At 41.2% G+C, this 14,268-nt stretch overlaps 1 protein-coding gene across 5 annotated transcripts in view; it reads left to right on the plus strand.

Annotated features, from left to right (window-relative positions):
* Positions 1–14,268, plus strand: part of ppp4r4 (protein phosphatase 4, regulatory subunit 4) — a 124,936-nt gene that overhangs the window by 60,649 nt on the left and 50,019 nt on the right. For all 5 annotated transcript variants that reach the window (XM_052470848.1, XM_035793976.2, XM_035793977.2 and 2 more), the window contains 3 exons: positions 808–881; positions 3,642–3,748; positions 4,395–4,502. In XM_052470848.1, the coding sequence (XP_052326808.1) occupies positions 808–881; positions 3,642–3,748; positions 4,395–4,502 (289 nt within the window). The remainder of the gene's footprint in view (positions 1–807; positions 882–3,641; positions 3,749–4,394; positions 4,503–14,268) is intronic.

Raw genomic sequence — 14,268 nt, forward strand, 5'->3', positions numbered from 1 at the left:
ATATAAAGAAGCATGCCAATCTATAGGTCCTGCATAACACCAATTCATTTAAAACTACACCATGTCCAGGCCCGTTGAAATTCTGTTGGCTCAATTGGGCCAGTAAGAAAAAAGTTAGTGTTGGACCCTGAATGTAAACAATGTAATGTTTTGGCAGGACATAAAGTTGGGTATTTTTTTTGTGTGTAATATCTTCCAGTGGCAATTTAAGCCTGTTCAAAACAAGACATTGCAGAGACTTGTGGGTTGTATAGTAACAACCGGGCGAGTTGGATACAGCCAGACTTACACAACCCCGCTTTCAGCTTTGCAGTATTCCTGTCCTAGCTCAAATGTAACTTTAGGTTGAACGTTAAGTAACATCCCTTCAAAAGTCTCAAATAGCATGCTTTAAGCTTGTGTACAATTCATGTGGCACCTTACTTGGCAGGAATCAATCTTTAGCCATTGTTGGCACGAGAGGAACAAGCCTGTTGCTCACTCAGGTTTTCATTTCAACATCCTACTGTTCCAGGATTACAGTCGATGAAAGCTTCTTCTCACAGATCTGTTGAATGTAGCTAGTGTCTGCCTGGCATTTTGCCCACAGTGTGAGCGAGGGAGTGAATGCAGCAGTTTGAATTCGTGACAGAGCTTAACCGTTGTGACTTACCGTCACTGGTGGGCTGTAGGTTGGCAGGGCATCATACTCTTTGGCACAGGGATGTTCCATTTCGAAACTTCAAAGGCCCTGGAATCATTATTAAACATTGGTAGCAATTTTCAGTGTTTTTAAACTGTCACTTTTTCTCTGTTTCTCTTCGACAGTGGTGAGCAACGCATGGCTGGAAACTTTGCTGTCTGCAATCGATGCTTTACCAAAGGAAACCATCAGACAGGAGGTAACAACAACCTGAAATGTACACTAGCTAACACATTAACGTAACACATACAAGCTCCTGTCTCCTTCCGTGGCCTCCAACTGCTTTTAAATGCTAGTAAAACAAAATGCATGACTAGCATCACTACTCTGAAAGCTTCTGACTTAGAATATGTGGACAACTACAAATAGCTAGGTGTCTGGTTAGACTGTAAACTTTCTTTCCAGATTCACATTAAGCATCTTCAATTCAAAATTACATCTAGAATCAGCTTCCTATTTCGCAACAAAGTCTCCACTCATTCTGCCAAACATACCCTTGTAAAACTGACTATCCTACCGATCCTTGACTTCGGCGATGTCATTTACAAAATATTCTCCAACACTCTACTCAGCAAACTGGATGTAGTCTATCACAGTGGCATCCATTTTGCCAACAAAGCCCCATATACTACCCACCACTGCGACCTGTATGCTCTCGTTGGCTGGCCCTCACTACATATTCGTCGCCAAACCCACTGGCTCCAGGTCATCTATAAGTCTTTGCTAGGTAAAGCCCCACCTTATCTCAGCTCACTGGTCACCATAGAACGCTCCAGCAGGTATATTTCCCTGGTCATCCCCAAAGCCACCACTGTCTTTGGCTGCCTTTCCTTCCAGTTCTCTGCAGCCAATGACTGGAACGAATTGCAAAAATCACTGAAGCTGGAGTCTTATATCTCCCTCTCTAACTTTAAGCATCAGCTGTCAGATCAGTTTAGTACCTGTACACAGCCAATCTGTAAATAACACACCCAACTACCTCATCCCCATATTGTTATTTATCCTCTTGCTCTTTTGCACCCCAGTATCTCTACTTGCACATTATCTATCACTCCAGTGTTAATGCTAAATTGTCATCATTGAATCATTGTGCAAAAGTTCTAAATGCAATCGCGTGTTAAAAACGGTGTTTTGATGACAGCGATTAAAAAGAGATACAGTTTTTAATTTGAACTGTGTGTTCCATTCACCATTTATGCGCATAGGCAACACGGTAGGCACGCTACCTTGCAATCTGAGCTGGAGACCGTATGCATTTTGAAAACATATACTTAATTGTTTGAAACCTGTATGTTTTACTTCATATTATGAGGTATGTCTTACCTTGCTTCAAAGTAGCGTAGCCAAAATCAGACTATGCGCATTTGTGTAGGATAGATTATTGCCCAACCCCAAACATTATAACACTCAGGTTTGTAATGGTGGTTAATTGTCACACTTACTTTTGAATGCTAAAAGTATCTTATATAATATATATTAATAACCCCAAGCACACATCAAAATCCATAAAGGAATGGTTAATTGACCAGAAAATCACAATTTTGCAATGGCCATCTCAGTCTCTGGACTTGAACCCAATTGAAAACCTTATTGTTATGAATTGAACAGGGTAGTCCATAAGCGCAGACAAAGGATGTCAATGATCTGGAAAGATTCTGTATGGAGGAATGATCCAAGATCCCTCCCAATGTGTTCTCCAGTCTCATAAAACACTTTAGAAAAAGTGCCGTTATCCTCCCAAGTTGAGGTTTTGAAAACAGGGATGCCAATAATTTATGTTTGTGAGAAGAAAATATATATTACCTTTTAAACTCCCCCCCTAAAAATATTGTATTTGTATTATTTATTTTATGTAGTATTTTTTTTGCTCATCTTTATCAAGGGGCGGCAGCGTAGCCTAGTGCGTAGCCTAGAGCGTTGGACTAGTAACCGGAAGGTGGACTAGTAACCGGAAAGTTCAAACCCCCGAGCTGACAAGGTACAAATCTGTCGTTCTGCCCCTGAACAGGCAGTTAACCCACTGTTCCCAGGCCGTCATTGAAAATAAGAATGTGTTCTTAACTGACTTGCCTGGTTAAATAAAGGTAAAATAAAAAAGGGTACCAATAATTTTGGACCTGGCTGAATAGTCCTAGTTATATTGAATATACTGAATTTGCATTCACCTCCATTCACCTCCATTTTTCCTCAACTCCCTGACATTTAGATTCTTTTGTATTTTGTTGCATCTCATTTGATTAATTTAAATGTGTTTCTTGTATGTGTTACTGTAATTCTCCATTCAGCTTGCTTTTTAGTCCAAAACAAGGCTTACTCAGTGTCTGGGAAACCGTCCCATAGTATCTTACCTGAGAATTATACCAGGCTTCTAAGGAATTTCTGGGCATATTTCTGGGCATTAAAACCGTACTTTTTCAAAATGCCTTGCTGTGCCAAGGTCCATTTGTAAATATGACAAACTCTCTCACAGGGAGATGCCAAGCACCATGTTCATTAGCAGTCATTTAACAATAACCCATGTTATGAAATACATTTCTGAAATAAGCCCCTGACGATGCAGATACATCCAGTTTGAGGCAATTGTTTTATACTACCCTGCAGTACAGGTTAGCTTTTTAATGCCAATGACTGTATAACCATTAGTATATCTTATATGGGGAATTAAGATGGATTCTAATGGAACAGTGCCATTGGAAGAAACTAAGTTGGCTATCATTTCTCAGTATGACAATACTGTGCCTGACAACTCAAGTCAGCCACAATTACTTGTAAAGAACTGTGGTTAGTTAGGAAACTAAACTTGACAACATAATTTAGCATGGGTCCCTATGGAGCCCTGGTAAAAAAGTGCACTATAAATGGAATAGGATGTAATTTGGGATACAACCCATGGTGTCCTTAAACAGGCTGTTCCTTCCCTAACACCCTAATAGCCTGTACCCATTGGTTGATCATGCAGATCCTCAGCCCGCTTGTGTCCAAAGCTCAGCTGTCTCAGTCCCTGCAGGCCCGTTTAGCCAGCTGTCGTATCCTGGGGAAGGTGGCCTGCAAGTTTGAGTCTCCCATGTGAGTTTGTATCTTGCTCAATCACCAAACAGAAGGTCTGATGCTTGTTTTTCTACAAGGGAATGTCATGATTAAATGCTTATTTTTCTGTAAGAAAATGTCTTGATTCAATTAGTTAAATAGATGTAGGGGCCATAGATGCTACGGTAGGATTAATTAGTTAATGATAGAAAGTCTAGACCAGGGGTGGGCAAACTTTTTGGCTCTAGGGCCACATCAGGATTTTAAAATTCAACCATGGGCCACACATTTGTTTGTCAAAATCAATTTTCTGGCCAGAAAAGGGGCAATTATTTAAAAATATATGTCTACATACTTTCTATCTACTTTTAGACTTTCAAGTGTGGCCTGGAGTGTTGTTTTTCCAACCCAAAATAATAATTTCTCCAAACAACAATAAAAATATCCCCCATAGGCCGCATTTAATTGGCTGGCGAGCCCACCCCTGGCCCAGACAATAGATGTAGGACCCATAGCTTCTAGGCTAAATTAGTTACAATAATTTCACAGCTCATCTAAATTAGTTTAAATTAAAATAGCCTTTTAAAAAACTCTATATTGTGCCCTTTGGGACAGCTTTCCAATAATCAATAATAATTTGATTTCTCTTGATATGCCCCAAAATTGTATGAACCCCTTTTGGCAGAGTGAAGAAGGACCTCCTGCCCCTGGTGAGGTCCTTGTGCCAGGATGTGGAGTACGAGGTGCGCTCCTGCATGTGTCGCCAGCTGGAGAACATCGCCAGAGGAATCGGGTAAAAGAAAAGAACAGAGAAGATAAAAAGAGGAGAATAATCCTTTCAAATAATCTAGAAAACAGCTTTGTATGGTGTCACATTAAAATCGTAGGAGAGCTCATTGTAATGGCTGGAATGAAATAAATGGAATGGTTTCCATGTGTTTTATGTGTTTGATACCTTTCCATTCCAGCCATTACATTGTGCTCCTCCTCTGATTTTTCCACCCACAAGACTCCACTGGTAGAAACAGTCACATTATTCAAACCGAAAGACATAACGGTTAAATTGAACAGTGTTGACCTGAGGATGCGAGACTAAATACTCCTGAACTTTTGTTTGAATACGAAAACAATTCTTAGAAGCTTTGCTTTCAGTTGAAGCTTATGTGTTGGGTGGGGGGGTTCTTTTTTCCTATCATGAGCCTCCAACAGATGACTGTAAAAGCAGGCTTATCGCAGCCCCCTCTCCCCCTCCCCGGATAGCAGGCACACTGCAGAGGGTCTGCAATCCATTTCTCTCTGTGGTAGAGGATCAGTCAGGGTCGTGTTAATTAGGGCACTCAACAGAAAACAAATATGAACGTTTCTTATTGGACAAAACCAGATTGTCCCTCCATGTTTCATTCAGTTTTCTTCTGTTTGGTGCTTAATAAACATGGTCCAGTTTCCCAGAGCTCCCGCAGATTCAGTTTGCCTCTCTCCATGGAATGCAGCAGAAACACTGTGTCCCAAATGGCACCCTATTCCCTATATAGCGCACTACTTTTGAGCAGAGCACTATGGGCCCCCACTATAGGGAATAGGGTGTCATTTGACAACCACACACTATCAACCCTGATAGACTGCAGCAGCCCCCTGGGAACAACCGGCCCAGTCAAGAAAAACGATTTATAAAATGCTGCCCAGTTACCTGTGTAGCAAATGCTTTATTTTGCAATCAGGAAAGTGGCAGGGGGAAGGTAGTGCTTACTTTGGTATTAATGCTTAGTGGCACTACAACTAATGGATACATATTGACCAAATAGAGAAACTCACAGGACGGCACACTACTGGGCATCCTAAGTGTGCAGTATATTCTTTGGGCTAGTTTCTCAGACACAGATTAAGCCCAGTCCTGGACAAAAAACACTTTCAATGGAGAATCTTCATTGAGCATACTTTTAAGTCCAGGACTATGCTTAATCTGATGTCTAGGAAACCAGCCCCTAGAGTGCATCTCATTATCATTTGTCCTATCGTCTCCCCTTTCCTGATATTTTATTATGTCTTATTTCTTATCCCCATCCTCATAGAGATGTTCTCCTTGGATAACATATATAGATATTGATCCATTAGTTGAATAGAAAATATTTGCGCTACTGACAGGTGCAATGAATTGAAACACCAACACTAATTGGTGCACAGAAACAAATGACCTGATTCTTTGAATGGATCTTTTCGTGTTTTGTTCATTAGTCCATCAAACTTTAAAACAATACTAAAATAGTTTTATTTTGTTAACTATCCCTTTAACAGTGCTACATTAATACAGTATGTGCTAGCGTTAGTTACTGTCAAACCCACCGGTGAATATTGGTATTGGAGTATCGCAGGCCACCAACTGCAACAGTGAGTTATCAGAATATGTATTTTGTCAGAGGGTGATTGACTAATAAGGAGAAGGTGTATTATGTGTCAGTCACCAACACAACCCTGTAACCTTGACATGACATGTTCTGTAACTTGATTCTCTTGTCATCCTTCATTGATCTTTTGGAAATGAAATGTGCTGTTTTACATTGCCAATGTTGGGGGAGGGAGATTCTATTCTTCTTAGCTCCTACACTTAGGGATAGCCTAGTTCACAATAAAATAGTATCATGTTTCCATACATCAGCAGTGGTCTTAAACTAAAGTCAAGTCCATTTCCTTTTTTTGACACTTGTTGGATAACAGGCAAAATAAACACAGCAAATAGGCAGTGACTCATGTTCGTAGCATTCATAATGATAGTATTGTTTTTATAAAAGAGATGCAGCAAAACATGACATCAGCTTTGCACCCTAAAATAAATGAAATTGGCAGCTCTGACTCGGCATCTCGATGTGAATGGCATCAGCATGCTTGTATTTGTAGTTGTATTTGTGTCAACCTTATTTTCTATATACATTTATTATCCATTGACAGTCAAGTATATTAATATGAAAAAAGGGGGAGAAAACTAAAGAAAGATAAATAATAATTCAAGAATGAGGTTGCATTAAAGAGCACAGGGAAGATCATCTTCCAGAATGATTTTACCCCCGGGCTTTCCCACATCATATGGATTAAGGTACCTTGGGTGTCATTAGAGCATAGAGTACAATTGGGTGATGGTTTGGCTTTAAGGTCATAGAATTTCCGGGGAGTAAAGTACATTCTGGGAACAAAATTAAAGTGAATAATTTGGTGATTTGGATTTCTGGAAGATAGAGATATATTGTGCCATATTGTTTGCCAATTAAGAACATTGTTGGATGTTTTTAGATCTTTTTTTTCCACAATTTGTCAATTGAAAGCGGCTTGGATAAGGACTTTACTAGACGGGAATTCATTGCAGAGACGAGACCTCTTTTTCCAAGCAGTACTTTATGAAAGGGATGAAGGTGAGGCTTTGTTTTCCAAGATACCCCATGAGCGTGCATAGCAAAATGTAATTGTAAGTAGAAAAGTAATGAGGTGCCAGGCAGGTTGTACTTTTGTATATCTTGGAATGCACAGAGAATGTACGCCAAACAGAAATGAAGTGAGAAATAATAGAGCCGATTCTTAATTTAGATTGTTTCAGAGCTACGTTGGAATAGATAAGGTTTTGTTATCTGTGTTGGTGAACACATCTTTATTCTATTGGATGCCATGACAAGCAAGTTTCTGGATTTAGCCAAGTAGCGAGAATGCAGAGAAAATGACCAAGAGTACCATTGGAAGTTCGGGAGGCTTTTGTCTCTGTAATATGGAGAGTTTAATTCTTGTTTCATTGTTCGTCCAGATACGTTTTGAGATTAGGGAGTGCATTTTCTTCCAGTGCCCATCAGGTGGTGCTACAAGGAGCATTGTACTTTTTTTCATGACAAAATGGTGTAACCTGCCCCAGGCTTGTTGGATTACTCAGAGGGGTATACTACAAAGCAGGTGTGAGGAGTTGGCGAGGTAACTTTGGTCAACTCTGAGTTCAACTCTGCATGACCGGTCATACGAAAGTGGCTCACCTTTTAGCCAGGTAACTTTCTATGGCAATGAATTATTCAGAACTAACCTGCTCTGGGGGAGGCTAACTCACAGGTAACTCCACTGAAATGACTGAGCCAATATGTTGAGGACCAATGAAATAATATTCCCTCCCTCTTGCAAAGATTGCGTCATCATCCCCTTCATTTGACGAAGACAATTGATCAAATGTTTTTTTATTTAAGAAAATTATAATGTTAAAATATATGACATATACAGTTGAAGTCGGAAGTTTACATACACCTTAGCTAAATACATTTAAAAACTCAGTTTTTCACAATTCCTGACATGTAATTCTTGTAAGAATACCCTGTCTTAGGTCAGTTAGGATCACCACTTTATTTTAAGAATGTGAAATGTCAGAATAATAGTAGAGAGAATGATTTATTTCAGCTTTTATTTCTTTCATCACATTCCCAGTGGGTCAGAAGTTTACATACACTCAATTAGTATTTGTTAGCATTGCCTTGCAATTGTTTAGCTTGGGTCAAACGTTTCAGGTGGCCTTCCACAAGCTTCCCACAATAAGTTGGGTAAATTTTGGCCCATTCCTCCTAACAAAGCTGGTGTAACTGAGTCAGATTTGTAGGCCTCTTTGCTCCCACACGCTTTTTCAGTTCTGCCCACAAATGTTTTATGGGATTGAGGTCAGAGTTTTGTGATGGCCGCTCCAATACCTTGACTTTGTTGTCCTTAAGCATTTTTGCCACAACTTTGAAAGAATGCTTGGAGTCATTGTCCATATGGAAGACCCGTTTGCAACCAAGCTTCCTGACTGATGTGTTGAGATGTTGCTTCAATATATCCACATAATTGTCCTTCATCATGATGCCATCTATTTTCTGAAGTGACCCAGTCCCTCCTGCAGCAAAGCCCACCCACAACATGATGCTGCCACCCCCGTGCTTCACGGTTGGGATGTTGTTCTTCGGCTTGCAAGCCTCCCCCTTTTTCCTCCAAACATAACGATGGTCATTATGCCCAAACAGTTATATTTTTGTTTCTTCGGTCCAGAGAACATTTCTCCAATAAGTACGATCTTTGTCCCCATGTGCAGTTGCAAACCGTATTCTAGCTTTTTTATGGCGGTTTTTGAGCAGTGGCTTCTTCGTTGCTGAGTGACCTTTCAGGTTATGTCAATATATGACTCGTTTTACTGTGGATATAGATACTTTTGTACCGGTTTCCTCAGCATCTTCACATGGTTCTTTGCTGTAGTTCTGGGATTGGTTTGTACTTTTCGCACCAAAGTACGTTCATCTCTAGGAGACAGAACGCGTCTCCTTCCTGAGCGGTATGACGGCTGTGTGGTCCCATGGTGTTTATACTTGCGTACTATTGTTTCTACAGATGAACGTGGTACCTTCAGCTGTTTGGAAATAGCTCCCAAGGATGAACCAGACTTGTGGGGGTCTACAATTTTTTATCTGAGGTCTTGGCTGAATTCTTTTGATTTTCCGATGATGTCAAGCAAAGAGGCACTGAGTTTGAAGGTAGGCCTTGAAATACATCCACAGGTACACTTCCAATTGACTCAAATTATGTCAGATATCAGAAGCTTCTAAAGCCATGACATAATTTTCTGGAATTTTCCAAGCTGTTTAAAGGCACAGTCAACTTAGTGTATGTAAACTTCTGACCCACTGGAATTGTGAATACAGTGAATTATAAGTGACATTATCTGTCTGTAAACAATTGTTGGAAAAATGACTGGTGTCCATGGACAAAGTAGATGTCCTAACAGACTTGCCAAAACTAGTTTATTGACAAGAAATTTGTGGAGTGGTTGAAAAATGAGTTTTAATGACTCCAACCTAAGTGTATGTAAACTTCCGACTTCAACTCTAGTAGGAATGACTGAATGCATTTTAAACTTGAAGCGTCCCACCTCAACAACAGCCAGTTAAATTGCAAGGCACCAAATTCAAAACAACAGATATCCCATAATTAAAATTCTTCAAACATACAAGTATTATACACCATTTTAAAGATAAGCTTCTTGTAAATCCAACCAGTGTCCGATTTCAAAAAGGCTTTACGGAGAAAGCACACCATGCGATTATGTTAGGTCAGAGCCTAGTCACAGAAAACCATACAGTCATTTTCCAGCCAAAGAGAGGGCTCACAAAAGTCAGAAATAGCGATTAAATTCATCACTAACGTTTGATGATCTTCATCAGATGTCACTCATAGGACTTCATGTTACACAATACATGTATGTTTTGTTCGATAAAGTTCATATTTATATCCAAAAATCTCAGTTTACATTGGTGCGTTATGTTCAGAAATGCATTGTCTCAAACAAATATCCGGTGAAAGTGCAGAGAGCCACATCAAATTACAGAATTACTCATCATAAACATTGATCTAAGATACAAGTTAACATACATTTAAAGATAAACTTCTCCTTAATGCAACCGCTGTGTCAGATTTCAAAAAGGCTTTACGGCGAAAGCACACGACGCGATTATGTTAGGTCTGCGCCTTGCCACAAAAACCATACAGCCATTTTCCAACCAAGGAGAGGGCTCACAAAAGTCAAACATAGCATTAAAATGAATCACTTACCTTTGATGATCTTCATCTGGTGGCACCCCCAGGTCTCCATGTTAGACAATAAATGTTCGTTTTTTTCCGATAATGTCCCTATTTATGTCCCTCTATGTTTGTTTGTGCATTTAGTTAAGAAATCCAAAGGCACAATGCGCGCTCTCAACATCAAGACGAAAAGTCAAAAGTACAATAAAAGTTAGTAGAAACATGTCAAACGATGTTTAAAATCAATCCTCAGGTTGTTTTTGTTATAAATAATAAATCATATTTCAACCGGACAAAAGCTTCGTCAATACATCTTGGCCATGTTCTGTTATAATCTCCACCCGGCACAGCCAGAAGAGGACTGGCCACCCCACATAGCCTGGTTCCTCTCTAGGTTTCTTCCTAGGTTTTGGCCTTTCTAGGGAGTTTTTTCTAGCCACAGTGCTTCTACACCTGCATTGCTTGCTGTTTGGGGTTTTAGGCTGGGTTTCTGTACAGCACTTTGAGATATCAGCTGATGTACGAAGGGCTATATAAATAAATTTGATTTGATTTTGATTTGAATAGAAAAGGAGAAACAGGACTCATGGCTGGACATTTCCACTGGCCTCTCATTGAAAGTGCTGTATCTCCCTCATTTTTCAGAGTAAACGCCTGAAACCATGCCTAAAGACTGGCCACGTGTAGAGGAAGCCATAGATATCATGAACTGGGTCCTAAGTATTTGTATGGTGGATAGGCTTTCAATAGATAAACAGCCTTTCAAAATAATAGTACTTCCTGGTTGGATTTTCGCATGCCATATCAGTTCTGTTATACTCACAGACATTATTTTAACAGTTTTGGAAACTTTAGAGTGCTTTCTATCCAAATCTAATAATTATATGCATATCCTAGCTTCTCGGCCTAAGTAGCAGGCAGTTTAATTTGGGCACGCTTTTCATCCAAAATTCCGAATGCTGCCCCCTACCCTAGTGAATTAAAAGCCTGTTTCACACAATATCCTGTTGAATTGGCAAGATCATGAAAAAAATCCTTTTGATTTCAGCTGAAATGAAAATGTGGCACTGACTCGCCCATGGATTTATTTTTCACCATTGTCTCAATGAAGAGTTTGGCGTTTGACTAGCCATTATGCAGTTAAGCGCAGGCGGTCGACCGATATCCACCGTTGAAGTACGATTAAGCCTGAGCTGGAATTTGAAACTGTTTAGATTTAGAAAACCCTGAGTAGATATAGCTTGCTTCGATGGATACCCCTTTTGGTTGAGAGATCTCATGTGGATCAGCCATGACTAGGGCTGTTGCGGCGACCGTATTACCGCCTCATGAAGGCAGTCAAATTCCACATGACCGTTTAGTCACGGTAATTAGGCTTCTCCAAGCTCTCATGCTGCTGCTGGTCATTAGTAGCCTACCGAACTTGCTATCTTTCCTGGTACTCAGCATTCTATTGTCCCTCTAATCACACTGACATTGCAAATGTATTTGAAATCTAATCGGGCGCTTCATGAGAGCCCATAAGCTCATGTTGCTCAACATTTCTATGCAATTGCAGGAGAAAACAGAGTGATGGCCACTAATAAAGAGAGGAGGAGCCCATCAGCTTTCTATAGTCTAGGCCTACTATATTTATTTCTCAGCTTTCCTAATATTAAACACATTGTTTATTTTTACAACAGGATTATAGCCTACCTGGCTGGCATAAAAATAAACCACGGGGAAAAGCGTCCTCCATTCTCTATTTAAGTGCATAGATGACATGTAATTTTTCCCTCTGCCCCTATTTCGATACAGGTGCATGATAATGGTCCATTCTAAATCAAAACAAATGTCACATATATATGTATATATATTATTTAGTATATGTAAAGACAAGTTTAAATCAAGAATAGTCTGATATGATCCACAGACGATGATCCACATCGCACTGAACACTGCCCTATCCCATCTGGACAAGAGGAATAACTATGTAAGAATGCTGTTCATTGACTATAGAATTCAGCATTCAACACCACAGTACCCTCCAAGCTCATCATTAAGTTCAAGGCCCTGGGTCTGAACCCCACCCTGTGCAACTGGGTCCTGGACTCCCTGACGGGCGCGCCCTTTGATTACATTGGTAATCAATGTCTCGTCATTGATTACCAACAATGATGAGACAGACTACAGGGAGGAGGTGAGGGACCTGGGAGTGTGGTGCCAGGAAAGTAACGTCTCACCCAACGTCAACAAAACAAAGGAGCTGATTGTGGACTTCAGGAAACAGCAGAGGGAGCGCCCCCCTATCCACATCGACTGGACTGCAGTAGAGAAGGTGGAAAATCTTCCCCAGCGTACACATCACTGACAAACTGAAATGGTCCACCCACACAGACAGTGTGGTGAAGAAGGCGCAACAGTGCCCACCGTATAGCAGCACCGTAGAAACTATTACACTCAACTGAACGACTTGATTAGTGTAGTGTTAGCTAGCTACATAGTTGTCTTTGCTGTCTTCGTATCCAAGATAATTGTGTAGTTTAGAGTGTGTAGTCTTAGAGTGATTATCTTAATTTACCGAGGTTAGCTAGCCAGCTATTTGTCGTCCTTAACGTAGGAGACACTGCTAGCTAGCTAACAGCTAACAGCTAACAGCTAGCCAACAACAACCCGGTCGCATTCCGCTTCGCTCCACAGGTAGTATCACATTTTCATTTCATTTCATTACAGCACAACGGTTTGATTTGCTTGATCGTAGCAAGCTACATAGCTAGCTACATAGCCGTCCTTGTATCAAAGATAATTGTGTAGTCTAGAGCGATTTTCTAGGTTAGCTAGCCAGCTATTGTCGTTCTTTTAACGCAACGTAACGTAATCAACACTGCTAGCTAGCCAGCTAGCCCCCGAATAGTAGCACTGTAGAAACTATTACACTCAACGGAACGACTTGATTAGTGTAGTGTCAACAACGCCGCCACTGCCAGCTAGCCTACTTCAGCAGTACTGTATCATTTTAATCATTTTAGTCAATAAGATTCTTGCTACGTAAGCTTAACTTTCTAAACATTCGAGACGTGTAGTCCACTTGTCATTCCAATCTCCTTGCATTAGCGTAGCCTCTTCTGTAGCCTGTCAACTATGTGTCTGTCTATCCCTGTTCTCTCCTCTCTGCACAGACCATACAAACGCTCCACACCGCGTGGCCGCGGCCACCCTAATCTGGTGGTCCCAGCGCGCACGACCCACGTGGAGTTCCAGGTCTCCGGTAGCCTCTGGAACTGCCGATCTGCGGCCAACAAGGCAGAGTTCATCTCAGCCTATGCCTCCCTCCAGTCCCTCGACTTCTTGGCACTGACGGAAACATGGATCACCACAGATAACACTGCTACTCCTACTGCTCTCTCCTCGTCCGCCCACGTGTTCTCGCACACCCCGAGAGCTTCTGGTCAGTGGGGTGGTGGCACCGGGATCCTCATCTCTCCCAAGTGGTCATTCTCTCTTTCTCCCCTTACCCATCTGTCTATCGCCTCCTTTGAATTCCATGCTGTCACAGTTACCAGCCCTTTCAAGCTTAACATCCTTATCATTTATCGCCCTCCAGGTTCCCTCGGAGAGTTCATCAATGAGCTTGATGCCTTGATAAGCTCCTTTCCTGAGGACGGCTCACCTCTCACAGTTCTGGGCGACTTTAACCTCCCCACGTCTACCTTTGACTCATTCCTCTCTGCCTCCTTCTTTCCACTCCTCTCCTCTTTTGACCTCACCCTCTCACCTTCCCCCTACTCACAAGGCAGGCAATACGCTCGACCTCATCTTTACTAGATGCTGTTCTTCCACTAACCCCATTGCAACTCCCCTCCAAGTCTCCGACCACTACCTTGTATCCTTTTCCCTCTCACTCTCATCCAACACTTCCCACACTGCCCCTACTCGGATGGTATCGCGCCGTCCCAACCTTCGCTCTCTCTCCCCGCTACTCTCTCCTCTTCCATCCTATCATCTCTTCCCTCTGCTCA

Source organism: Oncorhynchus keta, chromosome 19, assembly GCF_023373465.1.
Source record: "Oncorhynchus keta strain PuntledgeMale-10-30-2019 chromosome 19, Oket_V2, whole genome shotgun sequence".
In the NCBI taxonomy this organism is placed as follows: Eukaryota; Metazoa; Chordata; class Actinopteri; order Salmoniformes; family Salmonidae; genus Oncorhynchus; species Oncorhynchus keta.